At 50.5% G+C, this 26,167-nt stretch overlaps 11 protein-coding genes across 11 annotated transcripts; 5 read left to right on the top strand and 6 right to left on the bottom strand.

Annotated features, from left to right (window-relative positions):
- Positions 1-135: 135 nt before the first annotated feature.
- Positions 136-1,080, bottom strand: FIBRA_04030 (uncharacterized protein; the record flags this gene model as incomplete). Its single annotated transcript, XM_012325850.1, has 4 exons — positions 136-355; positions 409-621; positions 672-880; positions 940-1,080. The coding sequence occupies 4 exons, from the start codon at positions 1,078-1,080 to the stop codon at positions 136-138; spliced, it is 783 nt and encodes a 260-aa protein (XP_012181240.1).
- Positions 1,081-2,706: 1,626 nt separating this feature from the next.
- Positions 2,707-4,418, bottom strand: FIBRA_04029 (uncharacterized protein; the record flags this gene model as incomplete). Its single annotated transcript, XM_012325849.1, has 10 exons — positions 2,707-2,834; positions 2,891-2,928; positions 2,989-3,065; positions 3,112-3,209; positions 3,258-3,531; positions 3,582-3,680; positions 3,740-3,806; positions 3,860-4,058; positions 4,113-4,167; positions 4,221-4,418. The coding sequence occupies 10 exons, from the start codon at positions 4,416-4,418 to the stop codon at positions 2,707-2,709; spliced, it is 1,233 nt and encodes a 410-aa protein (XP_012181239.1).
- A 1,046-nt stretch (positions 4,419-5,464) lies between these two features.
- Positions 5,465-5,921, top strand: FIBRA_04028 (uncharacterized protein; the record flags this gene model as incomplete). The annotated part of the gene is made up of 2 exons (XM_012325848.1): positions 5,465-5,787; positions 5,849-5,921. The coding sequence occupies 2 exons, from the start codon at positions 5,465-5,467 to the stop codon at positions 5,919-5,921; spliced, it is 396 nt and encodes a 131-aa protein (XP_012181238.1).
- Positions 5,922-6,700: 779 nt separating this feature from the next.
- Positions 6,701-7,157, top strand: FIBRA_04027 (uncharacterized protein; the record flags this gene model as incomplete). Its single annotated transcript, XM_012325847.1, has 3 exons — positions 6,701-6,764; positions 6,819-6,934; positions 6,987-7,157. The coding sequence occupies 3 exons, from the start codon at positions 6,701-6,703 to the stop codon at positions 7,155-7,157; spliced, it is 351 nt and encodes a 116-aa protein (XP_012181237.1).
- Positions 7,158-7,377: 220 nt separating this feature from the next.
- FIBRA_04026 (uncharacterized protein) lies at positions 7,378-11,560 on the bottom strand (the record flags this gene model as incomplete). Its single annotated transcript, XM_012325846.1, has 5 exons — positions 7,378-7,648; positions 7,719-8,385; positions 8,443-8,534; positions 8,596-8,996; positions 9,053-11,560. 5 exons carry the CDS (start codon positions 11,558-11,560, stop codon positions 7,378-7,380), a joined length of 3,939 nt encoding a protein of 1,312 aa, XP_012181236.1.
- Positions 11,561-12,518: 958 nt separating this feature from the next.
- On the top strand, positions 12,519-13,712 carry FIBRA_04025 (uncharacterized protein; the record flags this gene model as incomplete). The annotated part of the gene is made up of 4 exons (XM_012325845.1): positions 12,519-12,741; positions 12,843-12,948; positions 13,000-13,426; positions 13,476-13,712. The coding sequence occupies 4 exons, from the start codon at positions 12,519-12,521 to the stop codon at positions 13,710-13,712; spliced, it is 993 nt and encodes a 330-aa protein (XP_012181235.1).
- A 1,875-nt stretch (positions 13,713-15,587) lies between these two features.
- Positions 15,588-16,947, bottom strand: FIBRA_04024 (uncharacterized protein; the record flags this gene model as incomplete). Its single annotated transcript, XM_012325844.1, has 8 exons — positions 15,588-15,984; positions 16,035-16,169; positions 16,223-16,334; positions 16,399-16,511; positions 16,566-16,634; positions 16,684-16,789; positions 16,848-16,885; positions 16,937-16,947. 8 exons carry the CDS (start codon positions 16,945-16,947, stop codon positions 15,588-15,590), a joined length of 981 nt encoding a protein of 326 aa, XP_012181234.1.
- Positions 16,948-17,406: 459 nt separating this feature from the next.
- FIBRA_04023 (uncharacterized protein) lies at positions 17,407-18,005 on the bottom strand (the record flags this gene model as incomplete). The annotated part of the gene is made up of 5 exons (XM_012325843.1): positions 17,407-17,467; positions 17,521-17,666; positions 17,724-17,747; positions 17,797-17,905; positions 17,962-18,005. The coding sequence occupies 5 exons, from the start codon at positions 18,003-18,005 to the stop codon at positions 17,407-17,409; spliced, it is 384 nt and encodes a 127-aa protein (XP_012181233.1).
- A 443-nt stretch (positions 18,006-18,448) lies between these two features.
- FIBRA_04022 (uncharacterized protein) lies at positions 18,449-23,128 on the top strand (the record flags this gene model as incomplete). Its single annotated transcript, XM_012325842.1, has 12 exons — positions 18,449-19,495; positions 19,552-19,987; positions 20,039-20,156; positions 20,217-20,499; positions 21,359-21,401; positions 21,457-21,591; positions 21,646-21,740; positions 21,799-22,011; positions 22,065-22,201; positions 22,259-22,576; positions 22,628-23,040; positions 23,091-23,128. 12 exons carry the CDS (start codon positions 18,449-18,451, stop codon positions 23,126-23,128), a joined length of 3,276 nt encoding a protein of 1,091 aa, XP_012181232.1.
- A 302-nt stretch (positions 23,129-23,430) lies between these two features.
- FIBRA_04021 (uncharacterized protein) lies at positions 23,431-24,698 on the bottom strand (the record flags this gene model as incomplete). Its single annotated transcript, XM_012325841.1, has 11 exons — positions 23,431-23,607; positions 23,660-23,731; positions 23,788-23,805; positions 23,878-24,018; positions 24,067-24,075; positions 24,131-24,159; positions 24,210-24,294; positions 24,325-24,354; positions 24,416-24,441; positions 24,493-24,552; positions 24,614-24,698. The coding sequence occupies 11 exons, from the start codon at positions 24,696-24,698 to the stop codon at positions 23,431-23,433; spliced, it is 732 nt and encodes a 243-aa protein (XP_012181231.1).
- A 411-nt stretch (positions 24,699-25,109) lies between these two features.
- Positions 25,110-26,032, top strand: FIBRA_04020 (uncharacterized protein; the record flags this gene model as incomplete). The annotated part of the gene is made up of 3 exons (XM_012325840.1): positions 25,110-25,233; positions 25,279-25,441; positions 25,504-26,032. 3 exons carry the CDS (start codon positions 25,110-25,112, stop codon positions 26,030-26,032), a joined length of 816 nt encoding a protein of 271 aa, XP_012181230.1.
- Between the last annotated feature and the right edge of the window lie 135 nt (positions 26,033-26,167).

Raw genomic sequence — 26,167 nt, 5'->3', positions numbered from 1 at the left:
GCCGGGGGGGGGGGGGCGCTCATCTCTAGCGAATTGAATTAATCTCTTTAATAGTCTCTCGATCATGAATGCATGACAGCACGCAATGTCATCAATACGCCAAAATATGGATATACAGAAGGTCACTGTTACACATTAGAAAGCAGCAGGCTGGTCGTACGCCTGCTGGAACGTGTCCTGAGGCGGGTAAGCAGGCTCCTCCGCAGGTGGTGCAGGAGGGGCAACGACAGCTGGTTCACGCTGCTCCGACGTTGGTTCCGCAACGATCTTATCAAGAGGAGGCTCGAGGATCTGAACGGAATCGGGAAGCGGCTTGCGGGGTCCGGACTGACCATCAGGGTCGGTGCCCTTCATGCTACAGGAGGATTAGAAAAAAAGTGCATACAGTATACAATGCAGATAACATACATTTTAACTTTGATGCCGAGTACACCCTGCCTCAGCATAACGTGCCTGACAGCATAATCAACAAAGTCCACTGCGGGCTGACCAGAGTGGATCATGAACCCGTCGGTGAACTTCATCGATTTGGCACGAGCGGCACGGAGCTTGCCAGAGACAACAACCTCGCAACCCTTCGCATTGGACTCCATAACGAATCGAAGAACACCATAGCAAGCCCTGGGCTGATCTTAGTACATCTATAGATTTCAGCAGTTGGTGCGACTTACCTCCGGACGGCGAGGCCGCCAAGGAGTTTGTACCTCAAACTCTCGCACTGCGCGATAGCAGAAAGCCCACGAGACTGGACCTTCTCCGCATAAAGTTCCAGAGAGTTCTCCGGGAACTTGAAACGCTTCTGCACAAGGGCAGTAAGCTCACGGATGCGGCGACCCTTCTCACCCAGAACTTCCTGGGTGTGGGTGGCACGAATGATAATCTAACCAATAGTCCGTGACTCAGCTGCATTGAATTGGATGGCAGTACTTGGGGACATACCTCAGTACGGGCGTGCGTTACCCGGACATCACAGCCAGAGTAGCCCTCCTCCGACAACTCACGGGTGAAGAAATCATTTAGCTCCGCGCGGAAAACACCGTCTGCAACGAACTTGCGCTTTTTGCTGATCTGAGAGGTCATTTTGAACGAACGGGGCTATAGGATAGCAGAAGTCAACGCCTGCTCTGAAATTGCCGTCATCCAGGCCATGATGCAAGCATCCAGCGCATTATTCCACAAATTTTGCTAAGATGACGGCCTACATCTGTGATAGGGGTCAAATGCGCAGAACACTGACCTTGAGGGAGGACAAAGGCGGGGGATGTCGATTCTTGACAACGGTTTGTTGACGTTGGCGAGCAGTCTGAGCCGTTCGCAGTGTGTGACATCGAGCCCGATTTGTCACGATGTGACATCAATGGTCCCCTAATTTGTGATCGTCCTTCAGTCACACACCCGGCCGATTAAATAAGATGTGTGGAATGCGATCCGGATGCCACTGGGTCGTCGGACATGGGCGCCTGAGGGCGACTAGGGCTTGTGACTTCACCACCCGCAAAGTGAGTGCAAAAAGAGCAACAAGGCACCCAGCTTCGTGACTGGCTCTGCTGTGAAGGAATCTATGACGAAAGATTCGATGTTTCCATAAAAGGGTGCCGGTAAAATGTGTTTTTCCAAACTTTTGCTGAATTCCTTCATTTGAAATCGCAGGATCCAGCCCTGCTTCTTGGACTCAGTATATTTGTCAATACGTAAAAATTAACATGAAGACTAACATAGTGCAAGGTCCGTGACAAGATTGCCATACACGAAACATTCATTGATACAAATTTCATAGATTTGCTTGAAAGAGGTAAAGAAAAAGAATGGCCAAGCAATGCAGCATTTGTAGGCTGGCCCACGGTAGGCATTTGAACAGTTCTTCCATTTGCAGAACACCTATCCGATTCTAAAGTGCGTATTATAAAGATTTATACTCTTTTGACCAGAGCCAGGATTCAACTCTAACTAATATATATCTTATGGCGAGAGCTTACATGTGGCACCCGATCCTCAGCTCAATCACGACGCCGACCCATCCGGTCCATGTCGTCTGGCCTCGCATGCCTAGTCATATGAGCTTTCTGGTATCCAAAACATGTCCCGCGATTCATCGTATACTTTGTAGAATACTTTGTAGAATATGTTCGCTGACAAGGAGCGTCCAAGTGAGTACGAAATTAGAAATTTAACCTTTATCTTACTGCTGTCTGCTAGTCGTGCATATACATAAATCCCGTTCTTCGTTAATCACTTTGATTTGATGGTCACAGACCCTATAGACATCGTCTAGAGGGGACCATGACCAGAAGAATACAAACAAGGATGTCACTTACGAGGACGTTCAGAGGGAGTGGGAAGGCGTTTATAAAACTGTAACACAGAGTCAACCAAGTATCACAGTGATATAATTCAGATACCGTAGGGAATACTATGATGAACTGCAGCTGGGGAACATGGTTAAATGTGAAAACTGAAAGTGCGGTGACTGAAGATGAGCGTTAGAACGCAAGAGACTGCCCCCAACGCGGCTGCTGCTGAGTTCGCTATGCGCTCATTCGACCGTCCGGGACGCAGATTTGGACAAATTTTCTCCTTGCTCATGCCAATACGAGTAGCGCGGGTGTGCAGTGCGCAGTCCTGAAATGTGAATCTACATTACTGCGTATTGTATGACTAGAGCTTTATCAACTAGCAGGCTGATGGCAGAATGTTGACGAAACGCTTTCAGCGAAGCTCATTGACAAAAATGCCCGCTCCACCCATGCCGCTGCCTATACACATGCTTGTGCACAATATGGCACCGCCGCGACGGCGCAATTCTGCCAGTCCAGTCACCACTTGGCGCGCGCCAGCTAAACGAAATCAACAACATTGAGAACATAATTACAGACTATTTGGCGCGACTCACTCATTCCGAGAGGGTGTGTCAAAGCAATTGATCCTCCACTGTACGGCAAGGGCGAATACGTCAGCAGGCATAACAATGCAAATGGGTCGCTAGCGTACTTTGGATTGATCTTGGCAATAGGGACATCCAGTTGCTCAACACAGTAGGCAAATTGCGACGCGAATGCCTCATTGATCTGCACGAATTAAGGGCGTTCAGACCACCAGTGAGGGTAAGCTCACCTCAAATACGTCAACGTCTTCTTTGGAGAGCCCGGCCTGAGCCAGGACTTGCGGGATGGCTACAACGGGAGCAATGCCCATATACCGTGGCTCCACACCTGAGGACGTCAGTAGCGAGCAGAACAAAACGCACAATTTTCACCCACCCACGAAACTACTCGTCACATATTTACCAAGAATCTCGAGGCCCTCTTTCTCCGCATTGGCACGGGTAGTCATAATGCACAGTGCGGCCCCATCGCCCAAGCCACTGGCATTTCCAGCAGTTGTAGACGACTCTCCCCAGTTGGGGAACGACGGCTTCAACTTAGCAAGGCCCTCCGCAGTTGTGCCCATTCGCACAGTATCATCGGTGGAGATCACAGTACCTCGTATTTCAATAGGGGCAATCTCTTCAGAGAATATCCCAGATGCGGTAGCCTACTACATGTCAATTTCATGAATTCATACGTCACAACAGTTAGACACACCTTCTCTGCTCTGGAATGTGATATGAACGCATATTCATCTTGCTTGGCTCTGGAAATATTATATACCTGCGCAACCATCTCTGAAGTCCATCCCATAGGCTAAGTCGAACAGCGAGGTCAAACCTAGCACAGTGAGTATATAATTCAGAAATACGTACCTGAACACAGTCGTGAGCCTGTGGATTGGCATCCACCGCATCCACGATCTCAGGCGTAGGCCGCGGACTAAAATTCTCGATCCATGCGTGATCCTGCAGTGGTAGGAATCGATTACTCACTTCTGGGACATACTCTCCACACCGATGGCCATGCCGAGAGTCATTTGTCGGCTTTCAACGGCAGTGGCAATCGCTCTGATAGCTTGTAGACCAGAACCACATAGTCGGTTCACAGTAGAAACGGGTACACTCGCTGGTACACCTGCCGCGAGCGCTGCTGCACGAGAAATGTATGCGGGTGATGGCGGGTGACAAGTTCCTGCAGCGCCACATTCAATCTTGTTTGCTTCAAAATGGAAAATAGGTCACCCACCTACACAAATATCATCAATCTTTGCAGGATCCAACTTGGTCTTGTCGAGTGTCGCCTAACAGGCTACCATGGGTTCCAGTTTCTTTAGACAAGACAAAGAGTAATTACCGCTATGAGTGCGCGCATAAGCTCGTCGGCCGGGAAGTCTTTGAGCTGCCCTTTCTTTGCCCGACCGAGAGGTGTGCGCTTGGCAAACGTGATGACTACGTCTTCTGGCTTCTTTTCCAAGATGGTGGAGACGCGGGCGTGTGTGGCCATCGAACGGGCCAGAGGGGTGACCCCCCGTCGCACGCCCACAGAAAACATGATGAAGTGCTGACTGAGAGCACAGTGCGTCCTGGCAGCATATATACCTGCCCGCCGTAGCCCAAATTGGGTGCGACATCCCCACACGACATAGCAAGTTGTTTCGGGTTCATCGGGGTAGCCGACGGACCCATGACCACCACCCGACACTCGGGGCCCGCAATTGCAAATATAATCATCTGTCTAATTCCAAGTCTACTTTTGTACCTTTTTTTTATATAAGTTACAAGAGACGGAACACAATGGCATTTCGACAATGAAACGCGCTGCATGACATGCATTAATGTGGATATGTAAGATGCAGACGCCTAGTCTTCTCGCCAGCCGCCAAGGCAATGGCTCTCAATGATCCAAGCCAGACCTCGAACATTCAATGCTGCGGGCTGTACAGATTCGACCTTCAGAGGACGCACTGGGATGGCCGGGAATATTTGAGTAAAGACGCTCTGACATCTGCCCAATAACACCTACCCCCACGTCTTGATCTGCAGCCAGCCAGTTCAGAGACTATAATATATGACTGGTTTCCTTCGCTTTTGCTTTCCAAATCCTGTTCAAACTTGAATAACAATGCGGGCAAAGATGATGCGCAAGCTTCGGTGACCCGCAACCCGGGCAGTGTACTAAATCTAGGTAGCCATGAGACAGTACAACCAGACATGGAGGTACAAAGCTCACTTTGCTTGTCTTTAAGCCCTTTGTTAGCACTGCGCATGGCTTTTCGAGAATGCGAGGTCTTCTTCTTGGGCACGGCAAGTAGAAAAGGAGGGAATAGCTCCAGCAACGAACTCAGTGACGGAAGTGTCCAGCCAAAGGGACGGGGCGCAGATACAAAGGAGGGAGCTAATCCGGCAAGGGAGAAAAACGAGTAGGATGATAACGGCCTGAACATCGGTAGAAGTGACCGTGTCTGCTGTAATGCTAGGGCGGCCATAGTCGTTGTTTGAGGTACGAGACGGCGAGAAACGACAAGTTCGCTCGCTTGCCTTTTCCGGCGTTGGATGGGCGACGTGACCCGACAGCCCGGATTCTCGTTGTCACCAACCATGTTGCGCCTTACACGCCCTCTGTTCAGCCAGTTTCGCAAAACCACAACAGGCATCACTGGCCTCAGCGTTCACCATGATCCATTACCCGAGTTGACGAGAATCTACCAGTCTACTCTGACCCAACTCTCTTCTATTCCCGAGACATCTATATATCGGCAAGGGGTAGAGGCACTTACTCAGCGGAAGCTGCAGATTGTGCAGAATTCCGACGGGAGCATCGAGGAGGTCGAGAAGCAATTGGACGAGGGTCACATAGAGGAGTCGATTGACATCGCTACGGATGAGCTGAGCCTGGTCTCAAAGATGATCGAGTGGAAGGCGTACGTCTACAGTTTGTATGCAATTGTTGGTATATATCTCATCGTTCCATGCGTCGTACAGGTGGGAGCCCTTGGTGGAAAAGCCAGAGCCTGGACAATGGCAATATTTTGGCAAGGCAGCGACGGCTTCATGAGGTTTCGTTCAGCTCTAGATTTATCGCCTGTGTTCCATGACACGTCCATCCATCATCATCTGTTTGACTTTGTTCATTAATTCAATGCTGCTGAGATGTACCTGAAGAATTGAAGTTGCATGATGCCCATTCGATCTCGTGTGCGTTTAGAACACCTTTGATTGAAATCGTGCATCCGTGACAGAGCCACCCGGGCCTCTGCTAAAGCTATTTAGGATCAAGTAATATTGATACAAACGAATGAGAAAATTTATAATTCATACAAAAAAAATGAAAGCTGCAGCTGCATTAGCTACACGGGTATGACGCTATGTATATGTAGACAGTCTGCATGTTCATGGTGTCCGAGCAGAATAGAAAGCACAAGAAAAAAAAGGAACGCTGACAGCAGGATTTGAACCTACGCGGGCAATGCCCAAGTGATAATGAGACATTCAAATCACTCGCCTTAACGACTCGGCCATATCAGCTTGCTAATCATGGCCTCCGCCATATTTCTGACCCGTTCCTCTGCTTTTTACTGTTTGCTTGGACAGCAAACCCTACGTTTTGCATTTGGTTCGCCCTGTATTACAGTTTACTGCAAACGTTTCCCGACACCTCGCTGCCTAGTGCAGCTTAAACACTGTATGGACTCCTTAATCCCTTTCACAACATCAGGCTCGCTTGTGGATTGCGTCGACAGTACGTCTGTCCCAAGTCAACTCAAGGTTCGACCGTCCATCCTGAGTCCATGATACTGTTGCTCGGCGCGTTTCTCCCGGCTTGGATCAGGAAAGATGCTAGTAGTCCTCCGAGATGGCAGGAAATTGCAAGGCGTGTTGAGATCGTATGACCAGTTTGGTGCGTCTTGGAGTTGTTCCAATTGCTATATGCGATCTCCAACAATTATTCCAGCGAATCTCGTCTTGGAAGATACAGTCGAGCGCATCTTCTGTCAAGACGTCTTCGCCGAAGTCTGGCGAGGATTATTTCTGATTCGTGGCGAAAACGTTGTTTTGCTCGGTGAAGTTGTGCGCGTTCTGTACCGTTTGGCGTGATTGGTGTCCTAATGCGATTACCTAGGATTTGGACCAGGAAGACGACGTCCCTCTTCGTCAGGTTGCTTGGGACGAATTAGAACCGTATCATTCACAAGAAATATTGGCCAAGAAGAAGCGAGAAGAATCCAAAGCGCAGGTTCTCTATGAGCAGAAAGGGTTCTGCAAAGAGGGCGGAGAAGGAGACGGTTATTGATTAATGCTCTCCATGAACCCAGCATACATGGTAGGCAGGCTCATAATTTGGCAGATTCATTACGCCAAGAGCTGTCCTCACCTCACGATTCCGTCTGTTTTCTGCTTACGCATGGTTGGCATTCTACTGTAACTACCGAGAGCCACGCCTCATGACCAGAAGTTACTTCTTCAAGTGCATTATATTCATGTTAAGAATGAGAGGGGGTTGCAATTATACATTAAGTTTGTGTCTTCTTCTTCTTGCCTTTCTTGCCAACATCTTCGCGAGTCTTTGTCTTATCAACGCCATTGGCAACACCAGGAGTCTTTCCATTCAGTGGCTGTAAGGGTGAGCTCAGACTAGTGTTGTTTATTGTAGCTCGAGCTTTTGACTCCATGACATCTTCAATATTCTTTCGGATCTCACGTTCTTCCGTTGTGAGTGCCAGAAGCGCGGTCTCCACAGTCTCTTTCTCAAAATCAACTTCTGCAGACCGCAACTTCTGCCACCTGCAAAATTATTGAAAGTATTGGTCCATATTAGCAAAAGAGAAGCAAGGGAATGAAAGTAGTAGCGCACCCAGAATGGCGATCGCACTTTCTTTTCCCCTTACACCACCATTCACCACTGTCATGGTTTATGGCGTCCACACCCGTTTCATCATCGCTTTGTTTGACTTCCTGGTAGCTTTCCAAGACATCAACGCCGAACTCAGCGTATTCCTCCTCACCAAAGCAGAGTCTTTGGTCCCATCCACATTCATCAACATCATCCGCCCGTGCAGCTGCCAGTTCGATCAATTTTTCTCGCCACAGGACAAATTCCAGCTCCGTCTTTAATTCATCTCGTCTTCGAGTGATCCCATCGAGCTGGATAGTCAAAAGCGCCATTTCTTGTTGAGCTTTGGTTTTCGCTAAATGTACGACTTCGTGGCGTGGATCTGTTTGTGCTGGCTGAGAAACCATTGGACTAGCGTCGTCAATGGCAGGGGAACTGTGATAAACGCGAATGACGACACCCTCTCGCTTCCTGGCGTCCTTGACACTTTCCCACAGATTCTCCTGGTTGCCACCCCAGGCCACAATGCGTGACTGTACGTAGCGAATACCGCATTCGTCTGAGCAGTATTTCGAGAATCCACCACGCGCAGGCTTGTGGCAAGCACTGGGCGACGATGGATCGGGGTGCTTGATACCAGAAAAGCACCGTTGCTTGTAGGTGGTCTTGAGTTGCAAGTGCGGGCTATCTTGCATAGGACAAAGACGTCAAGATCTAACTTAGAAGGCGAGTTCATTGTGCGTACTTTCGATGCACGTCGGACATATAAATTGATCAACAAGATCTACTTCGAGATCTGGCATGTTCACACAATGCGTGTGATACCACTCATCACACCTGGGATAAGCAAAGGCGAACATGAGCTTGCTATCCAATGTACAAGCTATAATGCACCGACCTATCGCATGCAATCATAACTCGATCCTCGTCATAGCTAGTCTTACAAATACAGTACAACTTGTCATCTTGGTCCTCGTCCCTGGCATTAGTTTCTGTAGCTCCTTCCACCGTTTCCTTTTCATCATGCTCGGGTCCAATAGCATTACTAGGCATTACAGAAGCTGAGCGAGATCGAGATGACCCTGCTGTGGCCGAAGCTGCTCGTTTGACGCTTAAAGGAGCAACACTGGCTAAGGTTGAAGCTTTCTTGCCCTTCGTGGAGCTGCCGGACGCGGAGATACTATGACTACGAGGCACGGACTGAGCCGACAACACGATGGATTCTTTATTGGGTTTCTCTTTAGCCTTCCCAGCTGTTTTTGCCTTCAGCTTTGGAGGCATCTTCGTCTTTGGTACGGGCTGACAAGACGATTCAACATCAAACATCAACGGTAAAGTAGCTGAAGCCACCGTACCTTGGTCGCTGTATCTTTCTTTTTATGACTAGACGAAGCGGTCGCATTATCGGGGAGCTTCACAGGAGCGTTCTTTGTGATGTCCTTGACAGGTGAGAGAGGTGGTGGCATGGACATTCGGACATTAATGGCATTTGTAATGGAGTCTGTGGGCGATTGTAAGGGATGGGAATCCGGTTGAGGCTGTTCAATCCGGCGCCGCGTATCCCCAGGTCGAGAAGCCGAATGATGCTTATGACGAGAGTTATGAGACCTGTCAGATCTATCATCTACAAGGCTGAGAAGTTCATCGTCGACATCGAATTCCGACGTGTCTTCTCCATTGACCCCAGAGACACTAGCCACTATCAAACTAGGTTCCACATCAATACCGCCTACGATTTTTGCATTACCTTTGGTGGTGGTATTATCGAGATCCTGTTCTAGCAAAGACAGAGGCGTCGGGATCCTTGTCAGGTCCTTCCCGATGGGAGGGTTTTCCCCATTTCGGTCTAAAGTATGTGTTGGACCGTCTGGTAGGGGAGGATCATGTGTTGTCTCACTGCTTGGAGGCGGAGAGTGGAGAGCATGAGACGACGAGCTCTCATCGATGCTTTCCTTGACAAGAGATGGCGCTCGAGAAGCGGTGTAATGTTCAAGCAGCCACTCGTGAGGATCTTGTGCTTGTATGGTCTCATCTTCCGCTGGCCCCATACTCGTATTTCCTTTCGTCACATCGACACCGTCCTTTGCTGTTGACTCTTCTGATGCTACGAACTCTACTTGCTCTTGTTTTATCAAATGGTGGTTGTCGTCGGGCTGATCATCACTGGTCCGCGGACTTTCTTGGAAAGGTGATTCGCTCTCAGCATAGTGATTTGGAGGGCTGTGATCAGAGGGCAGTGAAGTGGCATTGAGATTCGGAAAATCAATGGCAGGAGACGTTGGTTGCGAAGCTGTAGTCCCGTCATATCCACTGAAGCCTGGGTATCCCATATGCTCGTCATCCGTCCGTAGTAAACTAGACACAGCCATGGCATTCGGCTCAGCATGGACCTGAGGACTGGTCGATTCGCCGTCCTGCAAGATATTTAAGGGTCGTTCTCCGGAGACTTTGCGTCTCTTCCGGGGATGCGCTTCATCTGGACTGAATGCATTGGGAATAGAAACCACAGTGTCGTGAAACGAGGAAGAATACAACAGATGCGGGGGAGTGGGACTAAGCGTGCTTACTGGGGACGCCGACTTCACCAACGATAGCTGCACAAAATCCGAGTGAGAGTTGTTTCGTTCCACGGCGGGGCTCCTTTCCACAACAGGGCTCCGTTCCACGACAGGGCTCCGTTCCACGACAGGGTTCCGTTCCACGACAGGATTCCGTTCCACAATAGGGCTCCGTTCCATAACAGGGCTCCGTCCCACGATAGGGCTCCTTTCCACAACAGGGCTCTTACTCAATCGCGGACTGAAGCTCTTTGCAGAATCGCTAGCTCTTGGTAATTCTCCACTGAGTCTTCTCCGCTCCTCTGAAGCAACTTGCGCAAGTGCTTCTAGCCCTCCCAAGCCGACACCAGACCGTGCATGCCCAGGAGAAGGATTCAACATATGCGCAAGCGATGGTGCCGACACAGTACGCGTTGCGGTATTTGGATCAGATCGGCTTTCTACAAGATGGGATTGTGGAAGCAAACGTGACATGGAGGTTGGAATATATGGCGATGAAGGACTTGTTGGACCTGGTTGATGTGAAGATATTGACTCAGGACTATGTTGTGAGCTATCGAAAGAGGCCCGTAGAGGAGCTGCAGGACGCAAATAGTTGACAGGGGACGCAGTAATGGGACGAATAGATAAAGTGGGAGAAACTGACGGTTGTCTCTGTGAGAAAGGCAGGCTGTATGCTGAGGCTGGGGAGCGAGAAGGAGAGTGGGACGGCAGAACGTACGAAAATGGCTGAGAGCGGGAGTGGGAGACGTTGAGTAGATCTGAATGCGCACTGCGAGACGAAGATGGCCTGATGATGGGAGGGGAAAGAGGCTGAACATGCGCGTCGGTTAGCCGGGTAGCATGTCGATCTTGCCACAAATCTGGCTGCTGGTGCCGGCCACTGGAGCCGGTATATTCAGAGCGATTGCGCTTAGAGTCGGCCTGGTCACGAATGTCTCCTGAACTGCGGGGCGTAAGGCAGTACATCACACCCGCTGCCATTGGAGAGCCCGATGTCTCGCTGTCTAATGTGGGGGATGGTGTATGTCTCCTTAGCTGAACGGGCTGGAGAGACAGTGGCACACGATCCAGGCCGGTGGATGCAGGTGATAGTAGAGATTCTCCATCAGTGTGTCCTAGGCTGTCGTGGATCGTAAATGGCTGTAGTTCACTGGGCTGGGCATCGGTCTCCTCAGTGAAGCTCGTCCGGACGTCAGATGGCGAGAGAGATGAACGGGAAGCGCTCGGCAGCGGGACTGGAGGATCGGAGACATCATCGTCGGCACATAGCAGAGAAGATATGGCGAGCCTGCGAGCAGCCATAAGTTGCCCTTGAAACAGAGGAGCCAGCACAAGGATATAAGTATCTTGAGGTCGACGACCCGAGGGAATCTTGCTAGTGGGCAGAGGCGCCGCGCCGTCAGGTCACGATCCCCGGGCATCGAATTCGGAGGGTCACAAGCCTCGCCTAAGGTCCAGGATGCGGAGACAGACCTTCTACGCCGTCCGTGCCACGCAGCAGTGAGACAAGACGACAATAGACCACGATTGTAAGAGCAAGGTAACAGCTCAAGAGCACTCTGCACAACCTTAGTAGTAAATACAATTGCAAGCAAATTTTATCACTGTACAACGAGACATTGCGACACAGCTCATACAGCGACCACGAAGAGCCAACTGCTGAGGCAAAAGCCTCATCATTGAAGCACAAGCGCGCCGCACCCAAGTCCCATCGTTCACAACCTCGCGGCCTTCTCCATCTCCAGCCCTTTATGACGGTCTCAATGTCCTCGACCCACTCCAGTCCATGAAGGCGGGCGAGTCGTAGTTGAGATGCTTTTGAGAGCTGTATAGGTAAAGTCAGCACGAGACGCAGCCGCTACGCACATAAAAAGCACTGACCTGTGTTATAAGCGTTAGGACGTCTGAACGGAAAGCAGCGGCCTTATATGCCACCCGATGAACTGTACAGTGGCTGAGGAGGGACCCGGGAGCACCGTTCGGGGTCTCTGCCAAGGTCATAGCCCAATCCACTCGCTTTTAGCAGCGCCCACCAGTCTGCTCGACACTCTGCACGCCGTCCAGGGATCCCCACCTGCTGATTGACCGAAAAGGCCCCGTCAACAATGTCGGTGGCCAGCAGAAATCCCTTTGCTCTCCTGGAAGGTCAGTGTTGTAGCAGTGATCATCGGATCTCCTCATATACCCCATTTTCCTTCCTGACTATGCTATGTCATCCACGAACTTGTAATTTGTGTCGCTAAATTCTTTTTTATTTCCCATGTGTTCAGATGAGGATGCCTCACGGCCCTCTACTCCTACTTCTGCCCCTGCACCCCCAAAAGATGCTGCACCCGCTTCGACCGCTGCGCGCGGAGCTCAGAAGGGCAAAACGGGGCCTGCTTCAAGAGGCGGAAGATACTATCAAAGAGGAGGTAAGAGCGGGGTAAGAGAGGCCCAAGAGGCTGCCGAGGAAACCACTGAAGGAGAGGCCCCTAAGAGGTGTGAGTAGATGTGCTAAAGGGATTTTCGCCCACCTTCTGATGAAGTTCGCTTTGTTGCTGCCTAATTCCAATGCGCGCAATGTATTTTTCCGCTTTGTTAGTTGACGGCGAGGGTCGTGGTCGCGGTCGCGGTCGTGGTAGGGGCCGCGGTGAACGCGGTCGAGGACGAGGACGTCCCTTCGATAGGCACAGCCAGACCGGCAAATTGTATGCACCAACTCCTGTAGCTTCATGTGAGATGTCTGACAAGTTTTTCAGCGACTCCGAGAAGAAAGTCAATCAGGGCTGGGGCGCTGACGAGGGAGATGCAGAACTCAAGGCAGAGAGCGCAGCTGCCAATGATGCTGCAGTAGAGGCAACCAACCCACCAGCAGATACCAGCGGCTGGGGCGCTGCAGCTGCGTCTGTCGACGATTGGGGTGCGTCGGCACCACCCGCAGAAGATGCGGCACCTGAGGGCGAGAAATCGGAACGCGAGGGTAGGAGAGGCAGAGACCGCGAGCCGGAAGAGGAGGATAATACTCTCACACTCGACGAATATTTGAAGCGGCAGAAGGAGAAGGAACTCGAGCTTGTGCCAAAGCTGGAGACTCGTAAGCCGAACGAGGGTGACGACACTATCTGGAAGGATGCCGTCGTCGTTACCAAGAAGGACGAAGATGAGGGTGCCTACTTCGTTGGCAAAGTAAGTTTTCTCCTAGAGAGATTGTGATATCTTGCTCATCGATCTACAGACAAAGGCTGCTGCTCCGAAGTCCCGTGCCAAGAAAGACGAGAAAATCTTCCTTGAGATCGATGCCCGTTTCGAACGTCCTGCTCGAGGCGGTCGTGGTGGCCGTGGAGGAGACAGAGGAGATGGTCGTGCTCGCGGTCGCGGTCGCGGCAGCGGCAGAGGCAGAGCCAACGGAAATGGAAGTGCTACTCCCGTTGTTGATGTCGACGATCAAACTGCATTCCCTTCCCTAGCCTAAGCTCAACACCTCACGCCACTGGTTGTACGTTTGCACAATGTCTCGCTTTGAAGTCCAGCGGCATCTCCAAAAATTGTCATTAAATCAAACACACTGGGGGTATCTCTCAGGCTCACGCGTGTAGTCTGGTTTCCACTTTCCATCTTCCCATGAATCGCATATATTTCTGCGTCTCGTCTCTGTCTGTTGTGTGTGCCCTGCTTTTCCTGTTTCCTTCTGTATTTGTCTCACTGGCCCTCGTACACTGACACGATCGACTCACATGAAGTCTATGACATGATGTTACCTTATCTCATATGGTCTACTATCACTAGTGTTTGTGTATATGTCTGACAGTCCGCGTCTGAGAAATAATACTCATGTCCTTTATGTCTTGTCTACCATGTGTACTGCACACTAGGCATGATGCCAGTGCATCCCCACATATCCAGCCAGTATTGTGGCAACGTGTCTGAGGCGAGGCAACCCCGGGTGCCAATATCATTATGTACGCAGGTGTCACGGCATATATGTAGCTGGTTCCTACTAGTACCCGGTTCCTTGGTCCATGATTCACCTTCAACCATGATAGAGACAATTTTCATAGCCAGGCACGGTATGGATGAATGACTCATGCTAATGTTCTGCAGGGACCACTCTACTCACGGATTGAGCGACAGGTTATCGAATGAACTGGATCACACATGATTGGTGCGTGGACTCCCTAATTTATGTAGAAATCATGCCCGAATCTCGAAAAATACAGGAAGTCTCCGACAGGTACTCATAGACAATGAACTCTTCTTAGACCGACTTGAATAATGCTGCCACTGACCGCAAGGTCTTCCTCGCGACCCGCCCCTCGCTTCCTTCGGATTGACGCAGGCGCAAGAATTGGCGGATTTATTTCTGTCTTTGCCAGATGAAGATCGTCCCACCGCAATCTTCTCGTCGCCATATTGTTCGTATTTGCAGTGTTCATCTCTACTCCCTGCATATCGTTCGAAATTTACATTGTCATCTAGACCGATGTCTGCAGACTTCTAAGCCAGTTTCGGTAGCTCTACAGGTCCCAATTTACGTGGAACACGGTGCGTCATAAAGGCTAGCTGCTCTAGATGCCATTAATGTGTCCTATCAGGTTTATCAGAGTGGTACTCTCCCGTTGTCCCTGGCACGGGCCTGCATCCCCGACCCTCATCCGCATCTGTTCTGCGGGCACATATTCCTGAGATCGACAGCTCATGGTCCTCTGTCTGGTATCCGTCTCGCAAAGGCGAGGATATAGAGCAATGCCACGATCGCTGTCGTGGTCTGCTGAGTGCACTGATACCAGAAATCGAGCACAGATTTGGTGATAAACACAAACGAATTCTACTCGTCAGTCATGCCGCGACGATAATCGCACTCGTCCGGGAGCTAATGGGGGATAGAGACATGATTTTGAGGGTGGGATGCTGCTCCTTGACGGAATTGGTTCCAAAGCGAAGTACCTCTGCCGCTGTGAGCGAATGGGAGGCAAGACGCTTCGTGGATGGAGCACACCTCAAAGAAGGTGCCTCCAGAGAATGGGGTTTTGAGGATGTAGAATTAGCGGGTGGAAGGGTGAAGTCATTTTCAAAGGATTGTTCACGACTTTATATGCTGAAGGTGTCAACTCGATGTCCTAGGTGATTGAACATCCTGGTCAAGGAGAAACGGACCAAGAAACCGATTGGCCGGTGGGATTACATCTGCTGAGTGAGCCTCCTGCGCGAATGTGAATACGATTGGTAAAAGGCCTTGCTGTCGTTTGTTAAAAATGTAGAAAATAGATGTACAATGGTTCTGTGTTTCTTGAATGTAACTCCAATGTCCTCTCCAATGTCCTCTCCAGGGTTCCTATCTACAGCCAGACTAGAATGTAATGTATGCGCTGGCATAGCTGACACTTGAATCCTTGATCGTAACGCATTCGCTGCTCTGTTCGTAACGAACCCACTTCAGATGGGGCACTTTCCCTTGTTTCTGAAGCACTGCCAGTGCACCGAGCAGAACACCAATAGGATGCCTTCCACAAATTGTATTCTTTGTCCTCGCGAGGTACTCAGCGAATTCATGATGAGATTGTGCCGCAGTGCTTGGTGGCATCGTCAGCAATTCCATAGCTTCGTGGTCTAGAGCCGAGATGGATGAGTAGATTGGGTGAGTAGTTAATGAGGGTGGAGATGGATCGGCCTTCGACAACCGAATAGCGGGAATAGAAGTCGGAGGGGCCTTTGGATAGTAGAAAGTATATTGGAACCGTGTTCCCCTGCATAAACAGAGGTCACAGATATTCCGATAGGGTTTGGGTGTACACACCAATGGCAGAAATCGCTAGAAACGACACAGAACGTATCGTCCCTTGCCAGGTAGGGCGCGAGAATTGTGCCAAATGTCGCCTCCTTGTTGTAATTGATTGCCCCAACGAGAATTGGAACAATGGAGATATTCAATCTAATGTGATTTATATTAATGCCGCTGGGGCGTGAAGAGAGACGCTCAGCTACCCTTCGAATATTTTCCTAACATACGGAAGGTGCATCTCAATGCTATGCTCGTCTTCGTCGGTGTCAACATCCATATCGCTGAATTTCCCAGTGTCGCGCAATTCTTGGATAGCTAATCAGCCCGAAGATCGTGAGGATCTGCATACATGTGATACACTGAGATGTGAGATGCTCACTGTCAAGGTCAAGTGGCAGAGTGCCTAATGGGGTCTCATATCGTTCGCAAGTAGAGAGAGCGCAGCCATCGAGGTACACATGATGTGCAGGTCCAAGGATGAACACGCGCTTACTGTTCAATCAAAAATTGGAGCGGCGGTAGCGAAGAGTTTTTGGCACGACTCACATCCCCGCAGTGTCTATGCTTTTGTAAGCCCATGCCGCTGTCGAACCAGAGTAAGAATAACCCGCATGGCTATTTGAGCTCAGAATGACATTGAAAAGCGAAAACATCGAGCGCGTACGGGGCGATTATCGCCTTGGATCCCTTGACAGGTGGGGCAAACGCTTCCTCAAGCGAGGGTTCTACTGATTGGAGGTTCGAGGATAGCTCTGTATCGAGTTTTCCCCCTACAATCAAGTCCTAAACAACCCCCAGATACGCGATAGTGACTAAAAAGCCACGAACCGTCCGCATCATACCATGATCCTGCATGAGTGGCACGTCTGGAGACAATGGAAAATGTAAGTATCGTGGGTGAAAGTCTGGGTACGCACCTTGCGGTCATGATGCTCTGCAGTTGGTGGACGGAAGGAGAGTCTGTTCAGGGTGCGCCAAGATCCCAGCGGGCCAGCTTGATGTACACTCGATCAGAGACGTTCTCACGTGATCCACGATATCAGGGATCTATACGTTTGGCATGGATTGCTTTGGGCCAGTGGGAACACCAACCAACAAGTGAGATGAAGAAATTTGAGCTGGCTCTGCTTTCTCAAACACCGTCGATTCCCCGAACCCCATGACATAGTCGTCATTTGCAGTAGCTGAGTCAAATGGCGCATGCAGCTCGTCGCAGATAGCAGTGGATCCAGCTATCGGTGAAATAGCACGCTTCATTCGCGTCGGAATTCATTCGAGAGCAGCACCTTGCCTTGACATGATCGCATGTTGCTTATTGCAGGCATAATGGAAAGTACATGACGAAATATGCGAAATGACAAACGAGACAAACTGGATGGATCGTCATTTACTCTTCTGACCGTAGGCGAGCAGCCGAGTTCGTGATCTTCACGCCCAGCACCTTAGCCCTATTAGAATTTCCATTAAAACTGGCATTAGTGCGATTAGAATCAGCACACACCTCTCAATGATTGCTATGCGGTTTCGGCTGCTAACGTTATGCGCGATTTCGGCGGCAAAGCTTTTGTTGTGCATGAGGAGAAGGTCGACTTCTCGTACGTTGCTAACCAAAAATTTCTTCAGGCCGTTGGGAAGAAGGTGCCGTGTCTGCATGTACTCGTCCATAAACCTGTTCTATGGAATAGATGAAGCAAGGTATCACACCTTTTTGTTGCTTCCATATCCAATCTATGAGATTATTCAGATCATGGTTGCCGCAGTCCTTGGGAGAACGTACCTTGGGCATAGGAAGCTGTCCCTTGAATCGACGCCGCACCCTGTTGTCGATACCCTTAGGTTTCCGCCATGCCTCCTTCACACTCTTGTAACGATCGGACTGGTGACGCCTGCATTCCGCATCAATCAGCCTGTGCATGCGAGTGTACCTAGTTATGAGACGAACTTGAAAGGCTTCGTGCGCTTCTTGATAATGGGGACCTTGACCATGTTGATCTGCAATGGAACAGTCTCAGCAGCGATTCTCACTTATCCTATGAAGGACAAGGAACGTAGTCGCAAGGTAGGGTGGGTTCTCAGTTGCCAACTCTTGAGAGTCATCCGGGGACGCTCTCTATCATCCAGCCATTCTGGAGTGATTTTCCGGCAAAAAAGTGGCATGTATGTACTCGCAGAAATCTGTTTTGTTGAAACAACGACAAGGATGCAGCACTCACGGGTACAGGGATCTTGAGGAGGGGAGCTGGATTCTGTTGTCGTGTACTGGGCGGGTAGTTTCAAGCGTCTCGGGCTTGGGAGTATCATCACGTGATGGATCTCCTTATCCGCTCTGTGACCCCGTTCGCTGCATAAACAATGCCTGTTCCAGCACGATTCAATCACATGAAGAGATAACAGCACACACGCGCCACGATGCCTCTCCTGAATTGACCATGACCGTCTACTCGGGGCCTCATGATGAGAGCGACGAGGAGCGGGGCGCGAGTGGCGATGAAGACGGCATTCTCTGGGTGGGCCATGGTCGGCGGCTCCGCGGCGGGCCAATTCGCACGTGGACGATCCCTTCAAAACCGACGTTCCGCTCCGGACGGTCCAGCTCAGCCCCCCCAGCGTTCACGACGACTAAGGTCCCTCTGCCTACTACTTTCGGAGCTACTGTCTGTAGCGAGATGCTCGCTGCTGCTACTATTGACCTCGCTTTTGACGACGACGACTGGGTTGGGCCGCCACAGGGACAAAGACTATACCGCGCTGCCTCCGTGGGCAACAGCTGGGGCGTGACATCAATCGGTAGAGGTTTCGATTGGCACAAGCAGGACGAAGAGGGAGAATGCGCAGAACCTGAACAGTCCCAGACACATCCCGAACCCCCTCTACTTGGCACGGATCCTTCTGCCACACTGAAACCTCGACCGACTCGACTGAACACTCATGCAGTCTCTAGAGTTATACACTCAGCAGATCCAGGATCATCCGCAAGCTCGGTGGCGGTCCCTGTTATCCCATCGGTTTCGCCTCCACGCGGGAACGTTATCTCCGCAATTCTGTCCCGCTCCCCTGCCGTCTCGCGGCCAGCGTCGCCGCGACCCTTGTCCCGGGCAGCTTCACCACGACCCTTGTCGCCAGCATCCACACGTCCTCCTCTTTCCCACACGCCAACATCTCCACGTTTGAATGGCCCACCCCGACCCCGTCGACGCTCGTCACAGCAGCGTGTTTCTCTCATTGCTGGTCGTGTCTCGATCGTACCTATCGAACCTCCATCCCCGCCACCTGTTGTCGCTCAAACTCTTGTTCGCACTAGTAGTGCGGCCAGCTTTCTTAGCGTTGCTAGCACAGGCCCACCAACGCCGAACTCAGAGGTTGATGTCTCTAGCGAGCGCAGTATTTCCGAGTTTGTCATTGAGAGAGAAATTGGACGTGGTGCGTATGGGCTCGTAAAAAGGGCACGAGAAATGAATAATGATGGAACGCTTGGGGTGAGTATCTCGGTTCTGCGCATTACACATCGACATAACTTACGAGCCCCGAACAGCCACCCCTAGTCATAAAGCAAATTATAAAGTCACGTATTTTGGCGGACTGTTGGAAACGGCACCCAAAATTTGGCACAATCCCAATCGAGATATACGTGATGACCGCTATCTCGTCGACGCAATATGTGCTACCTCATCGCAGACCCTGGGACCCTTCAAGGACTGCATCCGAAGCCGATGATTTCTGGATTGAAGGTAAAACAGTCAACGGACATCCTAACATTTGTCCCTTGCTCGACTTTTTCGAGGATAATCACTACTACTACCTCGTTTTGCCGTCGACCACTCCAGAACCTGTAGACGGCGAACCGCCCCCTCCATCAGATTTATTTGATCTCGTCGAGAGCTACCCTCATGGTCTGCCTACAAACTCTATTCGGACTTATTTGGGGCAAATTGCGGATGCGATGTGTTTCCTCCATTCAAAGGGAATTGGTGAGCCTCATTCATCTCGCCGCGTAATTCTCTCATCTTGTTTCCCAACAGTACATAGGGATATCAAAGACGAGAATGTTGTCCTTGGGCCTGCAGGAAAGTGCGTTTTGATCGATTTTGGTAGCTCCGGTCTTGTCAAGAAGAGTGGGTGGGATACGTTTAGCGGCACGTGAGTCGTTCGTGTTCTATCTGTTGTATCTATTGAATCTCAATATCGATCTCATCCTAGATTGGACTATGCAGGACCTGAGATCCTCCGCGGTGAACGATACTTCGGCAAAGAGCAAGACGTATGGGCGTTCGGGGTCGTTGCATATGTCATGCTTGTGGGGGAATGTCCATTTACAACTGCGGCCGAGGCGCAAGAAGGCCTTGAGTCTCCGTTCTCGAATGCGGCGATTGCGCTAGATGAGCGGTGTGCGGATGGTAAGGAGTGCGAGGGCGAAGAGCCAGATGGTGGCGGTACGCTGGGCGATGCCGCTACACTGGTGCGAGCTTGCCTACAGGTGGAGGTGAGCGCGCGCCCGTCGTTTCAGACGATCCTGCAGAGCCGATTCTTGAGTGGGGGCGCAGGATGGGGCATGGAGCGGTGATTTGGGCTGATTGTCAGAGGTCACCGCGTGGCCTGTGCGTGCAAGCCGCTGAGCATCAGATACCACGGAATCACCGACATGCTGACTCGAGTTGGTCCTGCAGGTATGTTATCTGATCGCTTCGCGCCAGTCCCCGGTTTTGAGTCGTCGAGGGGGGTCTGTCTGTTTACGTCTAAGTTATATGCCTGCACTAAAGAAGTCCCTGTGTCCATACCATCCCCTGCTATCTGTCGACATCGCCCTGCCTCGTGTTTCCATACCGCTCTCACCCTGCCATGTTTCCATACCTAGGATGTACGTTACAGACTATTGTGCGATAGAGTAGAAGCAAAATCAATTTTGTGCGTGGAAGCCGATACCGGAGCTGGGGCCGGACGGAACGCCGGCCGAGTGACACGGCGCCACCGGGTCGGCCGGAGCTGAGCCAGTACAATCTGATTCCACATCGATCGCTAAAATTTTCCAGCCCGCGGGCTACATAAGCCATAACTCCAGATCGCCCTCTGGTTCCCTCTTACCCTCATCTCCCCATCGCCCGTCCTTCCCACTTTCCTGCACTTTCGTTTCGCAAAAAGTGAGTCTTTGGGTCCCCTCTCTTCCCATTTCTTCGAGATCGTCTCCGTCTTCTAGTGCATCAGGGTCGGATTTGAGGGGGGGCATTTGGATGGAGAGGGGATCCACCGCCTATTTCTCATCTATACTTTCGCGTAGCGAGCCGGGATATGATTTCCTGTGTTCTGCGTTCATGTCTGTGACCCTTTACTGATCTCTACCACAGTTCTCAAAAATGGGAAAGGAAAAGACTCACGTTAACGTCGTCGGTAAGCCAAATCGCTCTCATCGATAAAGATCGGCGTCGTCCCTAACCTCCTGCAGTCATCGGGCACGTCGATTCCGGTAAATCTACCACCACCGGACACTTGATCTACAAATGCGGTGGTATCGATAAGCGTACGATCGAGAAATTCGAGAAGGAAGCCGCTGAGCTTGGTAAGGGCTCCTTCAAGTACGGTATGTTCTTTCTTTCCTTGTTGTGAAGGCATGCAACTTATGCATGGTTGACAGCATGGGTGCTCGACAAGCTCAAGGCTGAGCGTGAGCGTGGTATCACGATTGATATCGCTCTTTGGAAGTTCGAGACCCCCAAGTATATGGTCACTGTGAGTTGATTGTGCTCGATTAATGTTGAGTCTGCCTATCTAATGCGGCTGTTTATAGGTCATCGATGCCCCCGGTCACCGTGACTTCATCAAGAACATGATTACCGGTACCTCTCAGGCTGATTGCGCCATTCTCATTATCGCCGCTGGTACTGGTGAATTTGAGGCTGGTATTTCCAAGGATGGCCAGACTCGCGAGCATGCTCTCCTTGCCTTCACCCTTGGTGTGCGACAACTTATCGTCGCCATTAACAAGATGGATACCACGAAGGTTCGTATTGTATCGCGCATGCGCAACGTCATAAATGACGTTCGTTTTTGTAGTGGAGCGAGGACCGTTTCAATGAAATCGTCAAGGAGACGTCCACCTTCATCAAGAAGGTTGGTTATAACCCCAAGGCTGTGGCTTTCGTCCCTATCTCTGGTTGGCACGGTGACAACATGTTGGAGGAGTCCGCCAAGTAAGTCTTCGCAATGTAAATGCTTCGCGGATTCGGGTGTTGACATGAAACTCCTAGCATGACATGGTACAAGGGCTGGACCAAGGAGACCAAGGCCGGTGTTGTGAAGGGCAAGACCCTTCTTGACGCTATCGACGCTATTGAGCCGCCAGTTCGTCCTTCCGACAAGCCTCTCCGACTTCCTCTGCAGGATGTCTACAAGATTGGTGGTATCGGTACGGTGCCAGTCGGCCGAGTGGAGACAGGTGTTATCAAGGCGGGTATGGTTGTTACCTTCGCCCCGACCAACGTCACCACCGAAGTCAAGTCGGTCGAGATGCATCACGAGCAGCTCGAGCAGGGTGTCCCTGGTGACAATGTTGGTTTCAACGTCAAGTGAGTTAGCTCCTATATTTCTGTGATTGCAAGTGCTTACACCAATGACAGGAACGTCTCTGTTAAGGATATTCGTCGTGGTAACGTCGCCTCCGACTCGAAGAACGACCCCGCCAAGGAGGCGGCTTCCTTTACGGCGCAGGTTATCATCCTCAACCACCCTGGTCAGATCGGCGCTGGTTACGCACCCGTTCTTGACTGCCACACCGCTCACATCGCCTGCAAGTTTGCCGAGTTGATCGAGAAGATCGACCGCCGAACGGGTAAATCGATCGAGGCGGCCCCCAAGTTCGTCAAGTCCGGCGATGCCTGCATTGCGAAACTCGTGCCGAGCAAGCCTATGTGTGTCGAGTCCTATAACGAATACCCACCACTCGGTCGTTTCGCCGTTCGTGACATGAGGCAGACTGTTGCAGTTGGTATCATCAAGGCGGTTGACAAGACTGACAAGTCTGGAGGAAAGGGTATGTTTGCTTATTTCGTCACCTGGTCTTTGACTCATCATGCCCTCTAGTTACCAAGTCTGCGGAGAAAGCGGGCAAGAAGAAGTAAACTGTATAGAATACGCTCATTTTTCCTCGCTTCTTTCTTCTCTTGTTTCCTTCCTTATCTCGCATGGTATTTCTAACTGCTGCAAACTGTGTTACTGTTCTATCACTGTTGTATTCACGATGACGAAGGCGCCGGCGGAGGTACCGTCGAATGTTCAGTAATGTTGTGCGATCATGTTGTCGAGAATAAGAAGTGGCATCGTTTGTATCATTATCTGATGTGCGTGATGTAAGACAGGTCCAATAATGGGCATGGACGTTTTGAACCGATGGATTTCTTACTGCATGCACATTCTACCTAAATTAACAGGTGTGTTCAACTGTACCAACATCATCATCCCTTGGACCTAGATCTCGGGCGACAGTGCGCTCAAAGACCTCCATCATAAATGCGAATAAAGTTCTCGTCAGCGCTGCGTCCCATCGATCTTTCGAAGATTGGTCTCGGATGAAGGCATGCTGAGCTTGGACTTCCAAAAACTATATGCCAGATATGAGCTCGTATTTGCGATCTCAGGAAAAGCGAGCGCACAGAAGTGGGGACGTTTGCGTCTTCGAGCGTCTTCCTTATTAAATCTCTACCCTCGCGAGGAACGTGCGTGTCCTGTCGGTGTGACAACTCGTCAAACTTGCATATAATGATCGAATGGACAGACTAACCTGTTTCCCGAAAATCATCTGAGCGGTAGTAATGTATAAGATATCAGCGATGACGGCAGCCTGAGGAGCGTGAATGGACTTTGAGCATACCACAAGTTCGCCCTTTCCGGTCAAATCGCCATTGCGCACTCGGGCAAGTGAGTCGTCATTTTTTCCTTTGCCGAGAGTCGCAGAGTGTACGTCTGTTGCAAAGAAGCAGACAGACGCCAGGACACGCGAGTCGAAGGCAGCCTGCGAATAATGGATAAAAGTCCCCAAGCACTGTCAATATCAGCGTACCCGGAATGACTGCATCGGTTCAAAGTTAATCCCGATAGCGCGGAGCGCAATATATAAGACGTACGAGATGCCCTCCTAGACACATCCCGGTTGCTGCAGAAACAAAGCTCGAAGAAGTTCTGGGGGATCAGACAGGTACGTACAGGCAATTCTGCCATTGCAATTCTTCAGGGAACATAATAGATCGATAGAAAGGGTAGCGTCCTTAACGAATACCAGTGAGATGGTCTACGATAGATATGAGAATATCACTCGTACTTCGTCATATGCTGCTACTTCCTTCTCAATCTATATTGCAGAAGGGGAGATTTCTCAATTAAGATGTAGACATATTTTCAATACAACACACCTTATACTTGTTCCCTCTATCGGTACCTGAAGGACCGGGCAGATAAGCATACTATTGTTACTTGGACAATATCATACCTTCTGTGTCGTACGAAATCGGATCCGGCCCTTCGAACTCATGGAAGGATGATGGACAGGCTACCAAATAAAGCAGTCACGACTGTTGTCTGGGAGGCATCCCGACTCGGATCGGACTTACCGACAATATACCCCTGGCTGGCAATTTGTCCCGCAAAGCGTTCCACTGGACCAGTTACCTGGTAAATCTCACTGACGATTTCCATCGCACATTAGTCGCACAAGTGCTGCAGACACGCTCACCTGAAACATACAACGCCTTGGGGCTGCTATGAGTGGCTGGGGCAGACGGAAGAGACAAATCAAAGCAGTACCTGGGAATTTTGCTTGTGGATACCCGGGGATCTTGGGTGATATGACAAAAATTCTGATTTTCGCGCCATTAGGGTCCAGCTTTGAAGCGACGTCGTAATGGGACTTTGTGATGAGCATGGCAGCGATGGTCAAGAATCAAGATCGCAGCGTCGAGTAGCGATCGGATCTGGTAAGATGCAATCATGGTAGTCACGTGCGTCGCCCATTGAGCTGCACGCACGTTCGTGCGCCTCTGAGTGCCTGAGCCATCATGTCTGCTCGACCGTCGACATCTTTGCTGCATCGTCGTCCCGTACGCAAAAATGGCCGTGCCAGAAGCCCGGATACGCCCCTTCAAGGTTGAGGAGAAGAGACTCGTCAATTTCCTCATCGCAAAAGGCGACATGGAGGCTCTGGCAACTGCAAACAGGCGTGGCAAGTGTGGTCGTATAGTGTGACCTTGTACTACTTCTCATTTCAGCTTTCAAATAGTGTACTTTCATCCACTATCTCTGGCACTATGGATTGGTCTGTCTTGCGTGTTCATCCAGCTCACCGGGATGTGGCCGAAGCCAGAGCAGGGCTTTCTCGGTTATGCGAGCCCGGTCCCGGGATTAGCGGCCATTGCCGTTCCCTTAATGTTTCTCTGTGACTGGTGAGCGATACAAGATGAGCTTCAAGGACACAGGCTAATGTTCTCTTCTGTCATTCTGTCAGGATCAACCGGCCAATATTCGAGGAACAAGCAGACGACGATTTACGTCGGCCTGATTTAATCGACGTTCCCTCCTACTATTCTCGCTCCCCATCTTCTGGGTTCTGGATCCTCGAATTTAGCGACAAGGTTGTCGGATTTATCGCCGTGGATGCTTCCCTTGATTCTACATCCGACAAAACTATCGCATCGTCACCCGCTCCTATCAAACGGAAAGATGGAAGAGTCAAATATTCGGAAGGCACATCTAAGATGGCGACTATACGCCATTTTTATGTTGATGAGCCTTATAGGACAGTTGATATCCAAAGCGACCTGCTCTCTCACGCGGTTCAGCAAGTTTTTGCCTCAAGTCCTGTGGTTGAACGAATCCGTGCATCTGAGACTCCGTTGAAGTCATATATTGGAAACGCTCTGCGGAAGTGTGGTTTTGAGTTCGAGCTCAACACGGAGAAAGTGGGGGTACTGAGATGGCAGAACACAATACAGGTTCTCAAGAGGCAGACATGGAAAAAGAGAAGTGCAACATAGGTCCACCAATGACAGCATTTGACCAATGGCATTTTTCCATTTACGTTCATCATCGAACATCGGAAATCGACCAGAACTTCCAATATATCCTCGTATTATGCAGTCAAATTGTTCTTACAGGGGTAATGCCACTTG

Source organism: Fibroporia radiculosa (assembly GCF_000313525.1).
Source record: "Fibroporia radiculosa TFFH 294 genomic supercontigs, scaffold2537, whole genome shotgun sequence".
In the NCBI taxonomy this organism is placed as follows: Eukaryota; Fungi; Basidiomycota; class Agaricomycetes; order Polyporales; family Fibroporiaceae; genus Fibroporia; species Fibroporia radiculosa.
Note: the sequence above shows the minus strand (reverse complement) of the source record. Positions and strands in the feature narration are given on the sequence as shown.